This window comes from Protobothrops mucrosquamatus, unplaced genomic scaffold (assembly GCF_001527695.2).
Source record: "Protobothrops mucrosquamatus isolate PMUCROS unplaced genomic scaffold, P.Mucros_1.0 scaffold108, whole genome shotgun sequence".
Taxonomy (NCBI): Eukaryota; Metazoa; Chordata; class Lepidosauria; order Squamata; family Viperidae; genus Protobothrops; species Protobothrops mucrosquamatus.
The window spans coordinates 254,260-279,487 of NW_015386480.1; the positions used below are offsets into that span (position 1 = coordinate 254,260).

At 40.9% G+C, this 25,228-nt stretch overlaps 1 protein-coding gene across 1 annotated transcript in view; it reads left to right on the top strand.

The window, feature by feature from the left end:
* The first annotated feature begins 14,059 nt into the window (after positions 1–14,059).
* LOC107284617 (rho GTPase-activating protein 20-like) overlaps positions 14,060–25,228 on the top strand; it is a 28,647-nt gene continuing 17,478 nt past the window's right edge. The window contains exons 1-3 of the mRNA XM_015812708.1: positions 14,060–14,139; positions 21,097–21,270; positions 21,655–21,804. Of these exons, the coding sequence (XP_015668194.1) occupies positions 14,060–14,139; positions 21,097–21,270; positions 21,655–21,804 (404 nt within the window). The remainder of the gene's footprint in view (positions 14,140–21,096; positions 21,271–21,654; positions 21,805–25,228) is intronic.

The following is a 25,228-nucleotide window of genomic DNA, read 5'->3' on the forward strand; positions in this document are numbered from 1 at the left end:
AAGCAATACTGGGATACAATCCCCAAAATGACAGAATGATCTCAGTGCGAATCCAAGGCAAACCATTCAATATCACAGTAGTCCAGGTCTATGCCCCAACCACTGGTGCTGAAGAGGATGAAATTGACCGGTTCTATGAAGCCCTACAGCACCTTATAGAATCAACACCAAAAAATGATGTCCTTATCATCATGGGGGATTGGAATGCTAAAGTAGGAAGCCAAAAGATAACTGGAATAACAGGCAAGTTTGGTCTTGGAGTACAAAATGAAGCAGGGCACAGGCTGATAGAATTTTGTCAAGAGAATACGATGGTCATAGCAAATACTCTTTTCCAACAACCCAAGAGACAGCTCTACACATGGACATCACCAGATGGTCAACATAGAAATCAGATTTACCATGTGTTCTGCAGCCAAAGATGGAGAAGCTCTATACAGTCAGTAAAAACAAGACCTGTGGCTCAGATCATGAGCTTCTCGTTGCAAAATTTAGGCTTAAATTGAAGAAAGTAAGGAAAAACACTAGATCACTCAGGTATGAACTAAATCATATTCCTGAGGACTATACAGTAGAGGTGACAAATAGATTTAAGGAATTAGATCTGACAGACAGAGTGCCTGAAGAACTATGGACGGAGGTTTGCAACATTGTACAAGAGATATAAACTAAAACCATCCCAAAGAAAAAGAAATGCAAGAAAGCAAAATGGCTATCTGAGGAAGCTTTGCAAATAGCTGAGGAAAGAAGGGAAGTGAAAGGCAAGGGAGAAAGATACATCCAATTGAATGCAGAATTCCAGAGAATAGCTAGAAGAGATAAGAATGCCCTCTTAAATGAACAGTGCAAAGAAATAGAAGAAAACAATAGAATAGGGAGGACCAGAGATCTCTTCAAGAAAATTGGAGATATGAAGGGAACATTTCATGCAAAGATGGGCATGATAAAGGACCAAAATGGCAAGGACCTAACAGAGGCAGAAGAGATCAAGAAGAGGTGGCAAAATTACACAGAAGAACTATACAAGAACGAACTTAGCGTCCCTGATAACCACGATGGAGTGGTCACTGACCTAGAATGTAAAGTTAAATGGGCCTTAGGAAATCTGAGCAACAACAAAGCTAGTGGAGGTGACAGTATTCCACCTGAGCTATTCAAAATCTTAAAAGACAATGCAGTAAAAGTGCTACACTCAATTTGCCAGCAAATTTGTTAAACTCAACATTGGCCACAGGATTGGAAAAGGTCAGTTTACCTTCCAATTCCAAAGAAAGGCAATGCCAAAGAATGTTCAAACTAACATACCATTGCACTCATTTCACATGCAAATAAAGTTATGGTTAAAATCCTACAAGCTAGACTCCAGCAGTATGTGGATCGAGAACTTCCAGAAGTACAGGCAGGATTTCAAAAAGGCAGAGGAACTAGAGATCAAATTGCCAACATACGCTGGATCATGGAGAAAGCTAGGGAGTTCCAGAAAAACATCTACTTCTGCTTCATTGACTATGCTAAAGCCTTTGATTGTGTGGATCACAACAAATTGTGGCAAGTTCTTAAAGATATGGGAGTACCAGACCATCTTATTTGTCTCTTGAGAAACCTATATGCGGGTCAAGAAGCAACAGTGAGAACTGGACACGGAACCACTGATTGATTCAAAATTGGGAAAGGAATCCGGCAAGGCTGTATTCTTCACCCTGCCTATTTAACTTATATGCAGAGCACATCATGAGAAAGGCAGGGCTAGATGAATCAAAAGTTGGAATTAAAATTGCCGGGAGAAATATCAACAACCTAAGATATGCAGATGATACCACTCTAATGGCAGAAAGTGAAGAGGAACTAAAGAGCCTCTTGATGCGAGTGAAGAAGGAGAGTGCAAAAGATGGCTTGAAACTCAACATTAAGAAAACCAAGATCATGGCATCCGGCCCTCTCAATTCCTGGCAAATAGATGGGGAAGAAATGGAGATAGTGACAGATTTTATCTTCCTGGGTTCCAAGATCACCACAGATGGGGACTGCAGCCAAGAAATTAAAAGACGATTGCTCCTGGGGAGGAAAGCTATGGCAAATCTAGACAGCATACTAAAAAGCAGAGACATCACCCTGCCAACAAAAGTACGTATAGTCAAGGCCATGGTTTTCCCAGTTGCAATATATGGCTGTGAAAGTTGGACCATAAGAAAGGCTGAGCGCCAAAGAATTGAGGCCTTTGAACTATGGTGCTGGAGAAGACTCCTGTGAGTCCCCTGGACTGCAAGGCGATCAAACCAGTCAGTCCTAGAGGAGATCAACCCTGACTGCTCTTTAGAAGGCCAGATCCTGAAGTTGAAACTCAAGTACTTTGGCCACCTAATGAGAAGGAAGGACTCACTGGAAAAGAGCATAATGCTGGGAAAGATTGAGGGCAATAGAAGAAGGGGACAACAGAGAATGAGGTGGCTGGATGGAGTCACTGAAGCAGTAGGCGTGAGCTTAAATGGACTCCAGAAGATGGTAGAGGACAGGAAGGCCTGGAGGAATATTGTCCATGGGGTCACAATGGGTTGGACACGACTTCGCAACTAACAACAACAACAAGAAGAGCATGGCTAGATGCCATATTACTGTGCACTTCCAATAATTCTCTTGGGATTCACTGATGCTCTGTTGTCCCAGAAAACTAATCAAACCCTGAAGATAACTCTTGGTGGCTGTATGGGGGCTTTTAAACAGCTTTGACCCTTGTCTGTAGTGGAGAAGGGAGGCCAGTTGAGCTCCATCAATATACAAAGCATCACTCATGAAAAAAGCAAATTTGAAGGATTCCTGGAGAGTCTTTAAATTAATAACAAAGCTGCCTCCAGAGTGCTCAGTTTCTAGAAAAAGAGAGTTATTCTTGGCGCACCTGACAGTTTTTTCCAGTGTCTTTGGCTGATGATTTTGAGATTCCCTTAGTTGCAGGGATGAAGGAAGTGGAACTGTTTTGGGTCACATGTTCTCAGATTATTTTGAAATCTCTCTGGTTTCTCCCACTTCCTGGTCAGATAAAGGACCGCAGGAGGAATTTCATCACAATATATTCCCTAGGAATTCAGTAGAAATGTAGAAAGCTACACACACAAACACACAAACACACACACACACACACACAGAGAGAGAGAGAGAGAGAGAGAGAGAGAGAGACTCTTTACCTTATCACTAAATAAGTACAAGAACACTCCATTCCACCTCCACAAATTCACCAACATTCTTCTCTGCTTTGATGGAAATATCAAAAGCAAATGAATTATTTCATCTAATCAAACAGACTAGAAGAAAAACATGCAGAGTTTTTTTTTCTGCAGGGCACAACTTGTCACGGAATGGGCCAGATGTCAAATCAATCCTTCATGCACAAAGAAGATCACCCTGATAGAGATTCTGCAAAGGATCCCCCAAATGAATCAAAGATGTGGATGATCCTTTGGGGGGGGGGAAGAAAAAGTCTTGATCTGCATGCAAGAGCTAATTCTTGGCTGGGTACTCTTCAATATTTTCAAGAGCACCTAGCCAGGATTAATCCTTGTGGCATCTGCCTCATCTGTCTTCTCCCTTTGCCTGGCCCATTAACAGCAATGATCTAGTAAAATGAAATGTGTGAGAATATCCCATATACTGATCTGTCTCATCATCTGAAATTAACTCTGAAGGGGGAAGTACCCTTTTGACTGTCTTTTGAATGATTGTGTGTGACCACTGCCTGCAGACAAGACGTAGAGAAACCATAGGATCTCAAACATATATGTCTTCATTTCTGCTAGCAAAAAGAACATAATTTTGTGGTCTTAAAGTCTAGCACACTTACTGTCACATCAGCTTCTGCATTCAAAGCGTGCCACAGGATGCCACAATGTTTCTCATAGGACTCCTCCTTCTGAATGGCCACCTCACTGCCAGTATTCCCTGGGCAGAGCCGACGGCATGATTGACCACCATTAGTGATAGGCATCCTCCAGTTTGGGGAAAACTTCTCAGTTTGTCTCCACAATCTCCACAAGCCCAGAGTCCCTCCCTTGAGGCAAGGATGGGGTCCTTGCCACAGTGATGAAATTTTGGATGTTTATTCCCCCCTTCCCCCTTTCTTGCTCCTATGTTATTGATGAGCACTCCTGGAGCCTCGTGAGTGGAAGAGTTTCAGTAGATATGAAGCAAGAACTGATCTCCATTAGATCACTGAATCCTAATTCTGGGCACGCTCATAGAAAAAGTAACAAAAAGCAGGTTGGCACTTGACGTCTGTTTTACTCAGTCATAACAGATAGAAACAGTTCCTGGTGCAGGGAGAGGCAGGTGAGTTGGAGTGTTTTGCACTCTGTTTTCAGGGAATGGTCTGGATAATAACACCGGAGCTTCTGCCAAGCTGGTGGCCAAGCAGGAATCCTGGCCCTCTTCGCTGAGCCATGCTATAGGGTCAGCCCATACATGGGTTTGAAATGCGGCTCTCAGGCTCTCAGGTTTCGCTATGCCAAGAAACACAACACTGGAACTGGCAGCTTTGGGATGACTAACACTGAAACACAGTGCAGTGTTGCAAGTTTTCAAGCACTTTCTGAGTGTGTTTGAGTAAACATGAATCTGTCACCAAGGCAACAGGACACAGCAAGAGGACCTGCAACCCCCTACCCCCACCCCACGCCCGTGAGAAGAACTGGGAATGTGAACTGAGAGAACATTCTGCAGAGCAGCAGTTCCACTCCTGATTCGGCAGCAGCGAGTATGAATTGAGAGGAACTAATTGACAGAGATACCTTATCCAGCCTGCAGGGTTTCTTCCTGTCACTGGCCAAAAAACCCAGGACACTGTTAACAGGCAAACGTCGTCCAGGTGGACAGCAAATATTTCTAAGCAATATTCTGCATTAAAATTTAGGCAGCACTTTGGGCTTCATTTATCAGGATGCCCCCCTGCCAATAAGAAGCTCAAAAAACAAGTCCTAAATAGGCAAAGATGGAATATGGGCCTGTCCAACAACTTTCCTATCTAACTGTACCCATGTGATGTCCTTTACAGCTCAGTCCTACCACTAAAGTAGTGCTGAAAACAAAGCTTGCTGATAACTGAAGTCTTGGTACATTGCAGGAATGTTTGAGCTGCATGTTTCAGCTTATGGGCTTTTGGTGCTTGCTCTAATCAGCTCATTTATCTTTTAAAGCTTCTAAAGTCTCAGGATTGGAAAAGAAGTAGGAATTGCTCCCACAATGAGCATTAAATTCTAAACCTTTCAAACATTGCTTGAATTGGGTGAGAAAGTCACATTTGATTGAGTTCATTTGGAAATATTCAGAAGAATCTGGTCCAAAGTGAGTTGCTTCCTAAAAAGATTACTTCAGAGTTCACCTTTACTGGAGCTTTGCTGGTGATAGAAGGAACCAGATGGATAGGTGCCTATTAAAACTGATAGATTCTTCCCAATATCTCCTTTCCTAAAGGTGAGGAAAGGGGAAGGAGGGATGTTAACCTGGGATTGCCTGCTTTAGTTTTTAATGCCAGTTCATCATTTTCAATTTGAGGCACAGGTAACCAGGCTCAAATTATCCCACTTTGGACACAGAACTCTGGAAAAAGCTCCACTGCTCTTGGACTTTTAAGGGAAAGGTGGGAAGGATAGAGAATAGCAGCAAAGGTGATAGATTCAGTGGCAAATAATATACCGGAATATATACCCCAAGGACCAGGTAAGCGACAGATCATCACAGAGAAAGTCTATCTGTTGGCCATTAAAAGCCTTCATCCTCCTAGCAAATAATCATCAGTCGGGACTTTTGCAATGGTTAGTATTAGGCATTAAGGTATAGCAATTTGGTTCTTGAAAGGGCACTGGGAGACTCGGGCTCTTCTCCATCCTGAGACACAAATGCCTAAGGGGATTTGAGATCATTCACCCACTCAGCCTGATTTGTCTCACAGGATTCTTGTAGGGAGAAGTTGGAGAGGGAAAATTCTCTAGACTGCCTTGAGATCCTGGAGGAGAGCAAGGATATAAATCTATCAAACCTATAATTGATAGGAACATTAGACAATTTTGATTGAATCAGTGGGATGATAAATAAGTGCTGGAGTTTCAAATCTTTTGCTGTCTTGTTTCACATCCATTAGCCAATGGAGTCTGTTGCACTTTTGCACTTTCTGTGTCTTTTGCTCATTTAAACCATTTTTAATGTCCTCAAGAATAATTACATTTTAAAATCTTAGACTTATTTGCATACAAAAACATGTTGGACCTCTTTGGCAGATATTTGGCAGGCTTAGTCTTGCTATCCTGGGCATTATAATTGTATATCTTATCCAATTTATTAAAAACACACAGAGAGACACAATATTTGGTAAAATTGTTGTCAACGCTGCTAACATTGAATGTTCTTGCTTTGACAACATATGGAGACACAGCCATTTTCCTTAACTTGTGTGTTACTCTTAGAGTTAGAATTAGATGATACTGGGGGAGGGGAGGAAGAATGTGTATGGGAATTAGTTAGACATAACAAGATCGTAGTAGTATGTGATTCAAGGTTGTTTGAAATAAGAGATGATAAGAAATGGCAGGTTGGAGATTTGGAGGGAAAGTCTGCATTTCAAACTAATTGGAGAATGTGATTTATGACCGTAAATTAGAGGAGGGAATTGTGCTTTGATACTATGTGTTCAGGGGAGGGGAATTCAGATTTTGGCTTCGACTATGTATGTGCCGATGCTATGCACTCGAATAAAGATTCTTTAAGGTAAACAATGCCTCGAAGTTCTTTGAAGAGTTTCATCTGTCAGAACCATGACAATTGCATTCTGAGTTGCATAGATCTTCAGTGTGAGGCAGGAGACTTTAGTGATGTGAATTAAGGTGTGTCCCACCAGGCAAGCTGGGCAGCTTCTGAATTAGTGTGAAATGGATTAAGCTGTCTCCCAAACCATCTAAAGATGTAACCACAAATGCTTACAATGAGAATTGCTTGGTTAAGGGGCACAGCAAGGTCAGTTTCTGACCTCACCATCCATGGCTGATCCATCAGGCTCAACTCTAAAAATTAGGAAATAAAAATATCCTCCCTTCCACAAATAAATACATCAGATCTTCCTTTGGCAATGCTTCAGTCTCCTTGCTCCTCTGTTCCTGACCTTGAGCTATTCCTTTCCACAGTGTTTTCCTAAGTAGTAAGAAGTCAGAGGAGCTGCTAAGAGAAGTGATTTAGCCCCAATGGCAAGAATGTCTGCACAGGAAAACAGAACCTCATTGGGCAGGCATAAATTGCAGGCTCCAGGCATGAAACTAAGAAGCATCTACTTGGGCTTATAAGTGATTGTCCTCTGGCAAAGTTATGGGGTGCAGGCCAACAGCTGCTAAAGCTATCAGACTAATGGAAAAGTTTAACATTATTGTATCAAAGTGTGCAAGATGTCATCTCAAGGGTGATAGTGAAAGCTACACCAGATCTAAGATTGTATGCATCTATCCTGTCCAATCAAAGTCACATTCAAAATAAAACCAGACCTACTTATTTAGGCTTCCACAGGGGGACCATCCCTGCTCTTCTGCTCTGAGGAAATTCTAGTTGACCATCAACCCTCAGAGCTAACCAGCATTTTTCTTGCAAGGTTCCATGAAACAATCTTCTTCATTGCTCTTCATTGACCCCAACTTAAAGTGCTTTTCATGATTGTTTTTAGGGCACCTTCTTTTGTCTCTCTAGCCCTCACTGCTTACCTGTTTTAAAACAGCATAGCTGCAAACATTGGCATATAATCTGCTATTTAAAAATGGTGTTCCCAATAGAGAACGAGAAGATTTTAGCTGAGGTCACTTTTAACAGAATAACAAAGTTGGAACAGAGCTCAGAGGTCTTCTAGGCTCAAGCAGGAAACCCTGTACCATTTTAAACAAGTGTCTGGCCAGTCTCTTCTTAAATACCTCCAATGTTGGAGCATCCACAGCTTCTAAAGGCAAACTGTTCCACTAGTTAATTGTTCTCACTGTTGCTTCTCTCCTTGATTAGTTTTAAGTAGGCATAGTCACCTATTTGATTAGTAAGTCTAATAATTCTGATTGTAGGGCAGTTGTAGATGTGCATTGCAATCTGTCTACAGGGGAGACTATGTCCCCCTTTTTAAAAAAAAAAAATATCATTTTTATTGAAGACATTTTTAACAATGTAAAAACTCTAGGAGAAAATAAAAAATTACTCTAGCCAAAGCGACTTTGATGGGATGGAGGACTATACAACTATGATAAATAAAGAACAATCTTCTTAATAGTGGTTATAGAAATATTTATATTTTGCCATCTCTCTCCTTTCCATAAGTTACCCTTTCTAATCTTCAAATTCATATATCACAAGTTTAATTTTTCTCTTTTTTCAGCAAAAAGTCCATAAAGGATTTCCAATAATTGCAAAGTTATAGAAAGTTAGAAACAATTGTTGAGCTTTTGCTCAAACCAGATAAGTTTGCCATCTCTGCTATTGCTGTCATCTTCACCAACCCTTCCTCCATTGTGGGCATTTCAGAATCTTTCCATTTTTTGTGCATATATTTTTTTTGTGCATATAATAGTCTCGTGGCAATAATCACATTTACTGTTAAAATAGTTCTATCTTTTTCACCAAAATTTCCTCCATTGTCACTAGTTCATCACCATTCTATTTTTGGGCACATAATGGTCTTGCAGCAGTAATCATTTATGAAAATAATTTTCCAGGCTCTTTTCTAACTGATTGTCCATTAATCCCAGCAAGAAAAGTTCTGATTTCAGTTGGATGTTGATCTTTAAAATTCTTTGTATCAAAAATTCTGGCTCTTTCACAAGTCCAAAAGGCATGATAAAATGACCCTTTTTGTAGCCACATTAAATCTGAAATACCTTTATATGTTTTAGACAATTTTTCTGAAGTCATATACTAATAATACATCATTTTATAAAAATTCTTAACGTAATGTAAATTTCAGTCCTTTTAACTACATATTTTCCTTCTGTTCTATCAGTGAATTGTGTCCAAAGTTCTTAGCCCATTTTATCCTTCAGTCAGATATTTGTTTTGTTTCAAATTTCAATAACAGGGTACAGTTTACCAATTATGTGTTCATCATTTGTATATAGTTGAATATGAAATTCTGTCGTCTGTTGCTTAATTCCAAGTATCCTATTTTCTGTCTTGAATCTTTCTCTTAACTGTGCATATGAAAACCATTGAAAACTAAATTCTATGTTCTAAATTCCTCTGCAGCTAATTGCTCTCTTGCTTTTATCTTTCATTCTCCATGTTCCTGTTCTAACAACTCTCAATAAGTTTATCTTTCTCTTTATCTGCCTTTTCTTTCCTATCGAATTCTTCTTATGTTGAGGTCCACATGGCATTTTGGAGCACAGTTTATATGGAGACGGAGTCCCATGCTGCTCAGCTGATGCAATCACCATGCCCTGCTCTGCGCACGGCTGTCCATCTTCCTATGGCTACAATTGCAAGAGGAATTCTTGCTAAGGCATATTAGCCAGGTGGGCACGTCTATTTGCCACGTGGAATGGCACTCCAGGGGTTGCCTGGAGGGATCTGCTTGGCCCCTGGAAAGGATCCCTCAGTATCCTGCCCTTCTCCTCAACTCCTCCCCCCCCCACCCATGTAATGGAGGTGTGTAGAGATGAAGAAAGAGATTAAATGCTTGAGTGTCATGCCAGGATTTGTGGCATCACGGCAGACAAATGAATCAGTTACATTTAAAAGTCTGTTCCTGGGTTTTCAGGGAGGGGAGAAGGATTCTGGCTTTTTTATGTGAAATTGGGGAGTAGGGTGAGGCAGTAGCTGAGTGCTCATTGGCTGGAAAGGTTTGGCCATAAAAGGGGCTTTAGGACCGACTGCCAGTTCTTTGCAATTTCACCACACAGAACTGCCTACAGCCTTGAAGTGAGAAGGCTGTGCAAGCCATCAGGGCTTTTCTGTTCGGAAACAGGAATATTTGGGACAGAGAATGAAATTGCCCTTGGCATTCAGTTTGCATGTCAAGGCAGATAAAATGAACTAAGTTGCACAACTGGATAGAAAAATTGGGGTTTTTTTTCAGCTTGCTGGAAGGGTTTTATTACCATCGCACAATTTGAAAATAGAGAAAATGAGAGGGTTTTATAAAGTGCCCTCAATGCAGAAATAAAGGATGTAACCTGACAAAATGTGTACTCTTCTGTCTGGGAATGTAAACACTGCAGTTTTCATTGTGGTCTACTAATTAAATCACTGAATGTGGTAGTTGAGGAATCAGTTTCCCAGAAAGCAATTACGGAAAGCTGAGAACTTGTAAATTAGGGGGAAGCATCACAGATGTCAACTCAAAATGATTCTCCATATGGAAATGTCAAGTAAGGAAGAAAAGAAAGTGTAGTCAGTTGCCATCCACACTTCACAGCAGGCCTTCCTCCCACACCCCTGTCCAGGCCTGCAAACTGTTGGCACAGCTATTCTGCTCTTTGCCTTTCTGCTTATGACCCCACTGAAACTGGTGCTGAAGCGAGATGGGACTTGCAGATGGAAATGGATATTTTGACACTGAGCTGAATGAAGGGGCCTTAATTAATGGTGGAGAGCCATGAGCCAGGCAGCTCCTACGTGCAGCTGCTCACCCAGAGGGTCACATGGAATCACTTGTCCGGGAGCCAAAGATTCTCTTCATTCCATCAGATCTTCCTCACAGCCAAGGTCTTGCTAGCATCAAAGAAAATGATCACAGGTTCTGACTGCCACAGCCTAAATTCAAGTTGTAGTTCTCTTTGGCACCATTCTGGCCCAGCCCTTCATGGCAATTGGGTTCCCATCTCCCTGCCCCGTTTTCCCAAAGTGAGCCTCCTTTCTCTGTCTCTGGCCAACCACATTCAACATGTAGTGCTTAATGAAATCACATCTACATGGATGTTTTGGGCCCAGGACTCTTCAATTTCTTCATCAATAATTTAGATGAGGAGAAAGAAGGAGAACTCATCAAATTTACAGACGATACTAAGTTGTCAGAAATAGCCAACATCCAGATGGATCTAGACAGACTTGAACACTGGGCCCTATCTAACAAAATAAAATTCAATGTAGAGAAAAGTAAGGTTTTACACTTAGGCAAGAAAATCCAAATGTATAGGTACAGATTAGGTGAAACTTGGCTCAATAGCAGTAACTGCAAGAAGGATCTTGGAGTCCTAGGGGACAATCATTTAAATATGAGCCAGCAGTGTGGTTCAGCAACCCAAAAAACCAATGCAATCCTAGGCTGCATTAACAGAGGGATTCAATCAAGATCATGTGAAGAGTTAGTACTGCTTTATAAAGCCTTAGTAAGACCACACTTAGAATACTACATCCAGTTTTGGTCCTCATAATATAAAAAAGATGTTGAGAGTCTGGAAAGAATGCAGAGAAAAGCAGCAAAGATGATTAGGGGACTGGAGGCTAAAAGATATGAAGATTGGTTGCAGGAATTGGGTATGTTTAGTCTAGTGCAGGGGTCTGCAACCTTAAACACTCAAAGAGCCACTTGGACCCGATTCCCAGAGAAAAAAAAACACTGGGAGCTGCAAAATGTGCGCGCGCATGTGCGCATGCGTGAGGGGGGGAGCTTGATTGAAGAGTTTAATTAAAAAGAAATAGAGACTGCTTTGCATGAGTTCTCTCTCTCTCTTTCTCTCTCTTTCTCCTCTCCCTCTCTTTCTCTCCCTCTCTCTTTCCTCTCTCTTTCTCTCTTTCCTCTCTCTCTCCCCCTCTCTCTCTCTTTCCTCTCCCCCCTCTCTCTTTCTCTTTCTCTCTTTCTCTCCCTCTCTCCTCTCCCTCTCGCTCCCTCTCTCTTTCTCTCTTTCTCTCTCTCTTTCTCTCTCTCCCTCTCTTCTCCCCCTCTCTCTTTTTCTCTCCCTCCCTCTCTCCCTCTCTTTCTCTCCCTCTCTTTCTCTCTCTGTCTCTTTCCTCTCCCCCTTTCTCTCTCTCTCCCTCTCTCTCCCTTTCTCTCTTTCTTTCTCTCCCTCTCCCTCTCTCTTTTTTTCTCTCTCCCCCTCTTTCTCTCTCCCTCTTTCTCCCTCTCCCTCTCTCTTTCCTCTCTCCCTCTCTCTTTCTCTCTTTTTCTCTCTCCCTCTCTCTCTCCTCTCCCCCTCTCTCTCTTTCTTTCTCTCTCTCTTTCTCTCTCTTTCCTCTCTCTCTCCCTCTCTCTCTCTTTCCTCTCCCCCTCTCTCTTTCTCTTTCTCTCTTTCTCTCCCTCTCTCCTCTTCCTCTCGCTCCCTCTTTTTCTCTCTCTTTCTCTCTCTCCCTCTCTTCTCCCCCTCTCTCTTTTTCTCTCCGTCCCTCTCTTCTTCTCTCTCTTCCTCTCTCTTTCTTTCTCTCCCTCTCTTTCTCTCTCTGTCTCTTTTCTCACCCCTCTTTCTCTCTTTCTCTGTCTCTCCCTCTCCCCCCCTCTCTCTCTTTCTCTCCCTTTCTCTTTCCTCTCTCTCTCTCTCTCTTTCTCTCTCCCTTTCTCTTTCTCTCCCTCTCCCTCTCTCTTTCCTCTCCCCCTCTTTCTCTCCCTCTCCCTCTCTCTTTTTCTCTCTTTCCCCCTCTTTCTCCCTCTCTCTCTCCCTCTCTTCTTCTCCCTCTCTTTCCTCTCCCCCTCTCTCTTTCTCTTTCTCTCTCCCTCTCTCTCTTTCCTCTTCCCCCTCTTTCTCTCCCTCTCTTTCTCTCCCTCTCTCTTTCCTCTCCCCCTCTTTCTCTCCATCTCCCTCTCTCTCTTTTCCTCTCTTCCCCCTCTTTCTCCCTCTCTCTCTGCCTCTCTTTCTCTCCCTCTCTCTTTCCTCTCCCCCTGAAACTTGGTAGGATGTAACCCATGAGTGGAACATACTGATAAAAGGATACAAACTGTTGAAAATAACCAGACCACATAAAAGAGGAGATGGACTTGTATTATATGTAAAACACCATTGCATGAAACCAAAGACAAAAACCTTCTAGAATGCATATGGGTCAATATAAAAGAAAAAAGAATGACATTGCCATAGGAGTAGACTACAGGCCACCCAACCAAGCAGAAAAAAATAAATGTACTTTTTGCTAACCAATTAACAAACATATGTAGGAAACACACTACAATAGTAATGGGAGACTTCAATTACCCTGATATCAACTGGAAGTCTAATTCTGCACCGTGAGAAATCGAATAGATTCCTGACCAGCCTAGCTGACAACTTTGTTGACCAAAAGCTGGAGAAGGGAACTAGAGGGACAGCCATACTGGACCCAATTCTCATGAACAGAGAAAAAGTGATAGAAGGAGTTGAAACTGCAGGAACCTTGGGTGAAAGTGACCATGACATACTGGAATTCAATATGATGCAAACACAAGCAACAGAACATAATGATATCAGAATCTTAGATTTTAAAAGAGCTGATTTTAACAAACTCTATGAGAACTTAAGAAAGATTCCTTGAATGAAAATCCTAAAGAAGAAAACAACTCAAGAAGCTTGGGTAACTCTGAAAAATATGATTATAAAAGCCCAGTCCGGTACAATACCACTGAAAAAGAAAAACAAGAAACCCAGGAAGAAACCAGCATGGCTGCATGAAGATCTCTCTGATAAACTCAAAGACAAAAAGGACAAGTAGAAAAAATGGAAAGAGGAAAACATAACTAAGGCAGAATATCAAAATCTGCAAAGAAGTCAGGAACTCAAAGACTCAGAATGAACAAAATCTTGCAACAAAAGTCAAAGATAATAAAAAAAGTTTCTTTCAACTTATAAATAACAAGATAAAAGTCAAGGAAACAGGCAAGGAAGTAACAGGCTGTAGAGAGAAAGCAGAGCTGCTTAACTCATTCCTTGCAATGGTCTTCACTCAAAAAGAAACTATAGCTCAACCTACCAAAATGTAAAAGACAGACTAGAAATAAAAATTAAAATAAGAAAATGATAAGAGAACACCTGTCTGGTCTTGATGAATATAAATCACTGGGATCTGACTGATTACATCCCAGAGTTCGAAAGGAGCTTGCAGATGTCATCTCAGAACAACTGTACCATATCACCCACCCTGTCCTTTTCTCCCACAGAAAATGAAACCCATCGTTCAAAGAAGACGCTCAACTTCAGCTGCCTTCAGCAAAGCACTTAGCAAATCAAAATATCGTTCCAGGTAAGAGACATGGATGCAAACCTTTTCCTAGAACATGGCTTTATTGTCCCATGACATCTGGAGGGTGGCAAGGGAAACAGAAGGGTGGAGGTCTGTCATAGGTAGGGCTGGGGTTCTTCCCTTAATCTTGCAGTTGGGCTGGTCCGTGGCCATAATAAAGATTTATTGATTGTAATTGGGGGAAAGAGGAGTTTGGAGGGGTGGGTTTTGTTCTTGAACTCTGCCAAGGCTGTTTCAATCTGTACAATTCTAATTAAAACTGCAGAAAAGCCTGCTGCCACTCTGGGGTAACAGAAGTCAGGGGCTCCCTTAATAATAATAATAATAATAATAATAATAATAATAATAATAATAATAATAATAATAATAATAAACAACTATTAATAATAATAAATAAAAACTATTAGTAATAAATAAATAAAAACTATTAATAAATTATTATTAATAAATAAATTCGCCATTAGTCAATTGCAAAAGGCGGCCTTATTAGGAACCGCCTCCATCCTGCAACGATATCTGTAATAACACCAAACATCCACATCTGCCTATCCCAGGTCCTTGGTAAGGACTCGATAGCTAGACAAAATGCCAAATCCAGTCTGAACTTCTGGCTGACTGTGTGATGATCCATAATAATAATAATAATAATAATAATAATAATAATAATAATAATAATAATAATAATAATAATAATAATAATAATAGTAGTAGTAGTAGTAGTAGTAGTAGTAGTAGTAGTAGTAAAGACTGTGGCAAAAGCAAGCAAGGGTAGTACCAATAGTAATAGGTGCCTTGGGTGCAATCCCAAAACAACTGAAGCACCACTTGAACACCATCATCGGCATTGACAAATTCACCATCAGTCAATTGCAAAAGGCGGCCTTACTAGGAACTGCTTCCATCCTGCGACGAGACCTGTAATACCATCAAACATCCACATCTGCCTATCCCAGGTCTTGGTAAGGACTCGATAGGTAGACAAAATGCCAAATCCAGTCTGAACATCTGGCTGACTGTGCGATTAATAATAATAATAATAATAATAATAATAATAATAATAATAATAATAATAATAATAATAATAATAATAATAATAATAATAATAATAATAATAATAATAATAATAATATAGTTAGAAGGGACCTTGGAGGTCTTCTAGTCCAACCTCCTGCTCAGGCAGGAAACCCTATACCATTTCAGACAAATAGTTGTCCAGTCTCTTCTTAAAAACTTCCAGTGTTGGAGCATTCACAATATTTGGGATTGTCCTATATAATCTTGGGCTTTCAATCCTCGGCCTAGAAAGTGGTGGCTTCATAAATAGCAAATTGTGATCCATGGAGGAGATGGAACGTCAAGTCATGGTTGACCTGGTACAATCTTGGGTTTCTCTGCTTTTCTGTTTTCTCTTTCATTTATGTTTGAATGTTGCCCAGAGCTATGTTTTATGAGGTGGACAGACATATAAATCTGCTAAATAAATAAATAAATAAATAAATAAATAAATAAATAAATAAATAAATAAATAAATAAATAAATAAATAAATAAATAAATAAATAAATAAATAAATAAATAAATAAATAAATAAATAAATAAATAAATAAATAAATAAATAAATAAATAAATTTTCCCCTCCCAAATAAATAAATAAATAAATAAATAAATAAATAAATAAATAAATAAATAAATAAATAAATAAATAAATAAATAAATAAATTTTCCCCTCCCAACCAGTGGTGATAACATTGCAACATCTATATTTTCAACAGAATGGAAATTGAGGACCAGGTGAATGATTGAGGGGCAAAAAGTCTTCCTGCTGTAGCCCTGAGCCAGTGAGGGATCCTCACCTGTGCATCTGTACCCTTCTTACCTGCATGATCAATCAAAGTTCTTTCCAGAACTTTATGTCTGCATAATATCTACAACATGTAGCTGAACTTGACAGATATAAAAAAAAGGATCAGCAAATTTGGGTCATATTAATATTTAAATGGTACCCCACCAGGAAATCCTGCATTAGGAAGTTTAAAAAAAGCCCACTCCAGAGAAAAGCAGTAGCAAAGCACTTCAGTGAGGTTGCCAAGAAAAACAACTTTCCTCTCAGCACACGGAAAATTTTCCCAGATGGGAAAAAACCTCTATCTGTAGAGAGGTTAAAGTCAACTGGACTGAGTTATAAAAACTGAATAGAGAGACAGGCAGTAGATAGATGAAGGAATCACTCACACTTCCTTCTCCTCCTTTTCAGTCCCCTGGTATTAATCCACAAAAGTTTCTGCCTTTTAATAAAGTAGTTCTTAAGACGCTTAATACTCATGGAAAGTTTATGTGCTTAATAACACCACAATGTTATGAAGTTGCAGCTCACAAAACATTTGCCTCATAATACTATTTGTTAGTTGGAAAAAGTGCAGTTGACTCCTGATTTTGGACCATTGCAAACTAACCCCACTCCCTCCTTCAATCAATAGCACTGGCCAGTATTTTAGGGCAGTCTCTGGGTACTTGGCACCTTCATTCTCGTGGATCTTACATTTTACATCAAAGAGAATCAGGGCATTTCATTAAAACAAAGACAGGTATTTGGCCAAATGAGATCAGTTTAAAAATCAGCTTGTTACCAGTAGAAGAGGATTAAACTTTGCAACTTTCGATCTTCAAAAAAAGTGGCACAATTTTAGAAAAAGGTATATTCTATAAAGGAGCTACTGAACAAAGTACAGATCAGGTTTTCTAATATTTCCAGTTCTCATTAAGAAATAAAAAAGAAATAACTTGATTGTGAGGCCTGAGAAGAATTAATTCAATTGATTTAGCCAGCAGATTGAACTGCCTTTGCATTGTAGATAGAAGCCAGTGAGCATCTGGATTTGTAGAAGTCCATTGAATGGGCCACAGTGACCTTTACTCCACCAACCTCTCAGATTCCTAGTAAAATCAGGTCATCTTCCAAGTCACGTTGAAAATAGAACCCATTTCAATGAAATAGAGCCAGTGGGAAGGTGCCGTCCATAGACTCCATGCAGAGAGAGGAAGTAGAAATGAGCTGCCCTTCCTCTTGCAGAGCCCCAGGTCTACGCAACTTAGAAAAAAGAGTCACAGGCATTTCCTCTCTGGCTCAGAAGGTGCATTGATCCTATTCAAATGACTCCTAGGAGTATGAATCACTTCCACTTCCTCTCTCACTAAACAGTTGACATCTGAAGCAGCCACAGAAATTACAGTCCGCTCCAAATGTATTGCTGTACAGTCCTACAAAGGTCACTAGAAGAGCACTGAAGGAAGAGGTGTATCCCCACTGTTTGGGGTGTACTTCTTCCTCTGAAATTCTTTAGATGTTTCCATAGTGGGTAAGATGTGGTGAAACGTCAAAGCCTTTAGCCATTTTGACATGTGCATTCAAAATTGGTGGAAACAGATGACAACAAGCTGAGGGGATTTGCTAACACTTTGGAAGATAGACTCAAAGTTCAAAAGGATCTTGACAGACTTGAGCATTGGGTCCTATCCAACAACATGCAGTTCAGTGGTAAGAAAAGTAAAGTCCTTTACTTAGGCATGAGAAACCAAATGCACAGATACAGAAGAGTGGGTATCTGGCTCAACAGCAGTAACTGTGTAAGGGATCTAGATGTCCTAGTAGACCACTATTAGGAGCTACAGTGTTCTGCAACTATCAAAAAAGCCAACACAGTCCTAGGCTGCATTAACAGAAAGATCGTTTTAAGATCACAAGAAGTTGTTATAGTATTGCTCTATACTGCAGTAGTGAGGCCACACTTGGAATATTGCATCCAATTCTGATCACCATGATAGAAAAAAAAAAGACATTGAGGTTCTAGAAAAAGTGCAGAGAAGAGCAACAAACATGATTAGGGGACTGGCAGCTAAACTGTATGATGAACCAGGGAACTAGGTGTGCCTAACCTAATGAAAAGAAACATTAGCGGTGACATGATAGCCATCTTCCCATATTTGAAAGGCTATCACAGAGAAGAGTGGGTAGACCGATTCTCCAGAGCACCAGAGGTCAGTGCAAGAAGTAACGGGTAGAAGCTCATTAAAGAGAAATCCAACTTAGAAGTAAGGAGAAATTTCCTAGTGGTGGGAGCAATTAATCAGTGGAACCATTTACCTCCTGAAGTTGTGGGTGCTCTATCACTGGAGGTTTTCAAGAAAAGATTGGAAATCATTTGTCTAGGATGGTATAAGAAGGGCTCCCATCTTGGGTAGGGGGTTGGACTAGAAGACCTCCAAGATCCCTTCCAACCCTATGATTCCACAATGCTTAGAGAACTCTTTCCCATTGACAGGAAGGTTTGCCTCATTCTGCTTCCCAGTAATAGAGCTTAAGGCAACTTTTATTTTTTCCAGCCCAATTTCAGCTTGAAATATATATCCAGGCAACTTTTTAACACTTCAAGGTCTGTAGAAGTGAAGACAATCTGATTTTATCCTGTAGTTGTATTTGAAGGACTGTGGAGAGCAATGCAAAAACATTTTTGTCTCCACAACTGGGATGCATATTTTGCATTCCTGCAATCTTGCAAGCCTCTCGAGACAGCAGCCAGTCTTCACTGTTAGAATATGCAGCCTATTTCAGATGTTACACCAGCACTGAGCCATTATGGGGAACCGATCCAAATTGAAGATACCCCAATAGCATAAAAATTATCACAAGATTGCACCTTAATGTTAATTATGCAGCTCGAATGGTTAAAGTGTCAGGCAGGGCTGGCTCGGTAGAATCATCAAGCATTAAAAATCAGCATATTTGGCAAAGAGAAAAGCTGAAATCCTCCCACTATGTGCCTGATTGTCAGTTCATACTTATTTGTGACATTTCTTTGCTAGTTTAAACTTGGATTTGTACTGATCCCTGGTTTCTTTGAGCTTGGCACAAAGACCACTCAGTCACTGCTGCCTTTTGCATTTCAACTCTACATGCCCAACTCATTTCCTCTTCCAATGCCGAATGACCATCACATCATCCAGAGATTTCCCTTCTAGCCACAAAAAGATGATGGATAAACAAAGAACATACACTTATCGTGGCTGTTTCCAAAAATGCCCTCATAAATAATCTTTTCTGACAGTATTTTACTGAAATAAATATTGCTTTAAGCCAAGTTAAAAATTCAGATAATGTTCATTTAGAACCAAGCGATCTTTTAGGAGCACTTTTCATTTAAGGCTACACTTAGCACCCTGGTTTGGGGAGACAGCTTGCACAGATTTCAGGCAATTTAAAGAAATACCTGAATTGCCAATTATGAAAAAAAGCTATTGTGCTTTCAGGCTTTCCCCTAATTTCTCAAGCAGGAGACCCAAATCCTTGGCGTTATTTGGAGGCCCTTCAAAGGCTCCAAGAAGCAAAAGGCAACTGATGGAGCCTCATACTTAAGCTTCCCTTCAGCCCTTCAGGGCAGGCCAAGCCAAGAAACAAGCCCAGCAGGGATCCCAGCAATTCTCTCTCTTATTGTGGAGCATTATAGCAAATCCTGACCACTTGTTGGTTTCTCTCTGCCCCATCTGACCTTAATCAAAATCAAGGTGGGGTTCCTTTGAATCTCTTTTTTATACTGTCCTCTTTCAGAAGACTTCAAGCCCCCCTAGCTCATTCCCTCCCTGTCCTCAAGGTTATCACTCCTTGCAGTTAGTCCCCCTCCCATACACAGACATGCACACACACGCACACATTAAAAAAAAGCAGGGGAAAACAGTGGTGGTAGCTCTGCCTAGCCTTCGCTCTTCAGCTCCCCAGGTTCCCCAACCGAGATGGGGAAGACTAAAGACTTGTCAGGGTTTACATTCCGTGTAACTGGCAAAAACAGAACTGCAATGTTGAATATATTTGCCTCCAAACTTCCATACTGAAGTAGAGAACTGCAGTGGTGATGGTGAATTGCCCCTCCGGCACTGTATTTTGGTCTCCTCTCCCCTCTGCTGGAGAGGTGCATCGGCTTCATGGGGTCAAAGAGAGGCAGATCTTAGCTTTGGAACTTGATGGAGATTTGACCAAGGGGGAAGGGAGAGACAAGAAGGGACCATGAAGGACCAAGCAGATTCAGGCAGCTTGATTCCCAACGAGGCAAATTAGGCCAATCTCAAGATTCCCTGGAAACACCTGTGATTTGCAGAAAGGATTGGGGGACAGAGAGGGGGAAAGAGAAAAAGAAAGCTGCGGGCCTCTCATCTGCCATGATCTGGTAGCAGAATGCCAGATGAAAGCAAAGCATTTTTCTAGAAACTGAAGACAAATGAAGTAACAACTGTATTAAATGTCCAATCATTTGAACATCATATTTTAGTTTAATTTCTTAAAGAAATAAATATTTTAGTTTAAAAATATCTCTCCAAATTGTTATATACATTGAAGCTCTTTGCCCTGTGAAAATATGTAATCATGAAGATTACAGCCAGTGCTCCAGAAGGAGGCTTTGGTGTTTGTTTTTAATCTGCACACTGCCCCCCCCCCATGTCACTGTGAGTTGGACAGCCATAGCAATCTGAATTATAAGTATAAATAAGTAAATAAATAAATAGTGGACAACATAACATGCCTATCCAGAAGAAGACATGAGGTTGTTATGCATATCATGACACACACGATGTCACTTGCCAGTCTAGAGGGCCCCCCCCCATAACTTCCTCTACAACAAGAGGAGAGACGGGCAAATGAATATGAGAGTAGCAAAGGGCAGGTTTTGAGGAAGAATAAAAAGGTCTACTTGGTTCAATGGGGCAATTGTAGTCAAGAGAAAGATCTTAATATTTCCTTGAAAATAATAGTACTCGCTGAAGATAAAACTGGACTTTAGCATAAAATTAATCCACTTCAGGGATTGCTTAAAGCAAAATGGATAAAATATGCTTTCCTGGATGGTGACAGTAGTAAGCAAAGTGCAAAAGTATTACTATCATCCCAATTCATTTTCTGCTCTCTTTTCCAGCAGGGAAATTATTTTGTCATCCTCACACGGAGATAATGGATTACCAGCTGGAGCTTTTAGCAACCCAAATTCCATCTTCATCTTGGATGAGCGTGTCCAGCTTTCTCTGGGCTTGCAAACCCAAGAGAGGCATTTGTTCCTCTTCAGCAACATGCTAATTGTTGCCAAATCCAAGTAAGTGTGAATGCCCATTTGATCCACCAGCTAATGCTCTTTACTATTAGCAAACATTGGGTTCGTACAACATATGAATACCAAAGCAAACCCCTCACATTAAGCCTTGGTATGAACCCTGCCTTCTGATTTGTAACCATGAGTTAAGGCAAATCAAGCTAATTAGGGTTTATTTCAGAAAGGAAATCATGGCACGGGACTCTGAACCCAGGATCTTTAGTGCGAGCTGCTTAATAAGCATGTCACTTTAGGTGAGTGAGTGTGTCTGTGACTCTGTGGAAGAGTTCTTGGTTATGTGCAGGAGGAGACAGATCAGGGACCCTAGTTGTGATTTCTGAATTCTGCAAATATGCTTAAGAGGGATCTCTCTCGCTTGACATGCAGGTCCTCTTCCAGCTTGAAACTGAAGAAAAAAGTTCATCTGAGTGAAGTATGGACTGGATCCTGTCTTAGTGAAGTGTCAGAGAAGAAAATGAGCCCAGATACATCTTTTGTGATTGGCTGGCCAACTGTAAATTATGTCGTCACTTTCAGGTAATGTCCATAAACCCATTTCTTTGAAGGGACCAACATGGCAAGAGATTAACTCAACCAATCTGCTCTGCCCTCATCAACAAGTGGTGCCTTCCAGGTTGTGACAAGGGCAAAGGTGCAACTAAGGAGATGCGGGGGAGGGGGAAGCGGGGGCATTCCATACACACAATCCTCACCCAAACAACTCCAATCACAGTAAGGGGTGCTTATCCATGTAGGTAAACAGAAGCAGTTTCAAGAGCAACTGAGAAAAATAATGGTGGGTAAAATTCATGGCATCTCCCTCTGGCATCCACCCTCAACAGTGGTGCTTCCAAACTGTTCACCCTCATCCTATTGGCAAAGAAAAGAGGTCCAACACCCCGGAGAGCACAAGCCTGGAGATAACAGTGGCTGCTCTTTTCCTATGATTGCTTCTGCTGCCTTGAGAGGCAGAATGAGAATGTGTTTGATGGTCTCCACAAATCTTTCCTTAAAACTTCCAACACAGCCCCCTGGAGAAGACCAACACAGAGATTTTTCATTTGTGCCTTCTGTCAAGGCACAAATCAAGAAGATCATGGATTATTTATCACATATATTTCCTGCTGTCTCACAAAACAAGTCACAATCAATCAATCAATCAGGAATCAGGACAGTAAACAAAAACTACTAAAAGTCCTTGATTAAGATTATAGTTATAAAATTATGATGCACTGATATTTGGATAAACCAACTACATCATGGAGTAACTTCGTTTGAAATCTCTCAGATCTTTGATCACACCAGAATTTCCCAAATCCAATTTTTTATCTGCATTTTTATTGAAGATTCTGGTAGATATTATGTCTTCAGCCAGTGGGTTTTTCAATGAGTTAATTGTGTTTATCCAGTCCAAGTCGATGACATAAATGCAGAAGGAATTTGTACTCTGCAAAGATTCCTTCACGCATTAATTCAGTGGTGTGAGTGTCTCCCCATACACAGATTGAGAGAAGCCCTGGGCTGAGGCTCCCACTCCAGAGCCAGAAAAACAGGCATGCAGCTTCCTGCTCTCAGCTGCACCCGGCATGGTGTCGCACTGACTTGGCAGCCAAGGACCATCACAGAAGAGAGTCTGCAGTGTTGCAACTGCTGATTTGGCGGACGCTGGACCCAAACGTTGAGCCTCTGGCCTCGCTTTTGCAGCAACATCAATTTATGCAAAGCTTGAAATGGGCACCGTTTCCCCCACGTCACTGAAGTTGCCTGCCAGGGAAATGGCTTATAGGAATTGTGCAATAGAAGAAAAGGGGAGGAGGGAGAGACAGAGTAAAGTTTAAAGCCAGAATCCAAATCTACATTGGAACAGAGCTTTTCCATTCTAATCAGCCAGGCTGGGAAACCCAGCTCAGCCAGCGTGTGTGTGCAGGGATGGGTGTGCACAGGAGATAATGTAACAGGCACTAAAATAGAAGAGCCCTGAATAGGCTGTGACCAAAGGAAGAGTTGTGTGTAATGAAGCATGAAAGCCATTCAAGTTCACCGTTTTTCCTAGCTATGTTTGATTGTGGGGTAACAACATATTAAGAGCCTTATGGTCAATACATATTAAATACATATGTATATGCTACATATCCTCTTATGGTTGCAATATATCTGTATGTCCACACATGTGCACAGACACACATTGCACTCTCACCTCTTTAAAACCTCAACTCAAAATATTGCTTTTTATAATCCCTCTTTACAATCAGTTGATTCTCTCATGCAAAGTTCTTCCCTCAACCAATTTTGCTGTACATCAGCCTGAATTTTATGGCCAATGGCTGGTTAATTAAAATGAGCAGAGTTTTCCTGCTGTTGAGATCTGGGAGTCTGCTGGGGAACCCTCTGCACCCACAGGCAGGAGTCTTCAAGACCAGGAAGGAAGTAGGATGCCTCAAGTGGTTCCCATCTTCAAGAAAGGGGGGAAAAACAGACCCAGGAAACTATAGACCAATCAGTCCAACATCAATACCTGGGAAGATCCTTGAAAAGATAATAAAAAACAGATCTACAAACAACTAGAAGCAAACAAAATTATAACTGGTAGCCAGCATGGGTTGTTAAAAACAGATCATGCCAAACCAATCTTATTTTGTTCTTTGATAAAGAGACCAAATTAGTAAACCATCGAAACTTGGTGGACATAGTATATTTAGATTTCAGTTCAACAAAGTAGACCACAGATCTACTGCTTGGTAAGCTAGAAAAAGGTGGAATACACAACATCACCATCAGATGGATTTGTAACTGGCTGACAAACCATACTCAACGAGTACTCCTCAATGGTACTACATCCACATGGAGAGACGTAAGCAGTGGAGTACCCCAAGGCTCTGTCTTAGGTCTGTCTTCAATATCTTCATTAATGACTTAGGTGAGGGAATAAGCCTCATAAGCCAGCAGTGTGCAGCAACAGCTAAAAAAGCTAATACAATCTTGGGTTGTATAAATAGAGGCATCGAATCAAGATCTCGCGAAGTATTAGTACCACTTTATAAAACCCTAGTAAGACCACACCTCAAATACTGCAGCCAATTTTGATCACAAAAAAGATGTTGAGAGACTGGAAAAAAATCAGAGAAGAGCAACTAAGATGATCAAAGGCCTAGAGACTAACATGTACGAAGAACGGCTGTGGAACTTGGGTTTGGCTAGTCTAAAGAAAAGAAGAAATAGGGGAGACATGATAGCAGTGTTCCAGTATCTGAAGGGCTGCCACAAGGCAGAGGGGGCAGGTTGTTCACCAGAGCACCAAAGGTAAGGACAAGAAACAATGGTTGGAAGCTGATCAAAGAGAGAAGCAACCTGGAACGAAGGAGAAACTTCCTGACAGTGAGGACAATTAACCAATGGAAAAGCTTACCCCAGAAATCATGGGTGCTCCATCTTTGGAAGTTTTTAAAGAGACTGGACAATCATCTGAGATGGTATAGGACCTCCTGCTTGAGCAGGGGGCTGGACTAGAAGACCTACAAGGTCCCTTCCAGCTCTATTCTATTCTATTCTATTCTATTCTATTCTATTCTATTCTATTCTATTCTATTCTATTCTATTCTATTCTAAATTCCAAGGCTTGCAAATTCCTCAAAGAACATGTTTATTAGTTACAAAGTATTGGCATGTCAAAAGTGAAACCAAGTCTGGAGATACATGTAACAATTCCCCAATACAAAGTTAAAAAATCCCACCCCTAAGGCTAGGCAACCAACTATGTTCCCCAATACATCTTCTTGGCGGGCTTTTCTCGCAACGCTCAGTCTGCAATCTCAGGAGCAGTCGATGACCTTGGTTCCCATGGGACAAAATATTATTTTGACTAGTGAAGCACTTGGCAACCCCCTCCCTCCATTCTATGGGGCAATCAAAAATGAGTAGGAATAATGGCTGCAGCCATGTTCGTTTGTAGAGTTGACAGTCT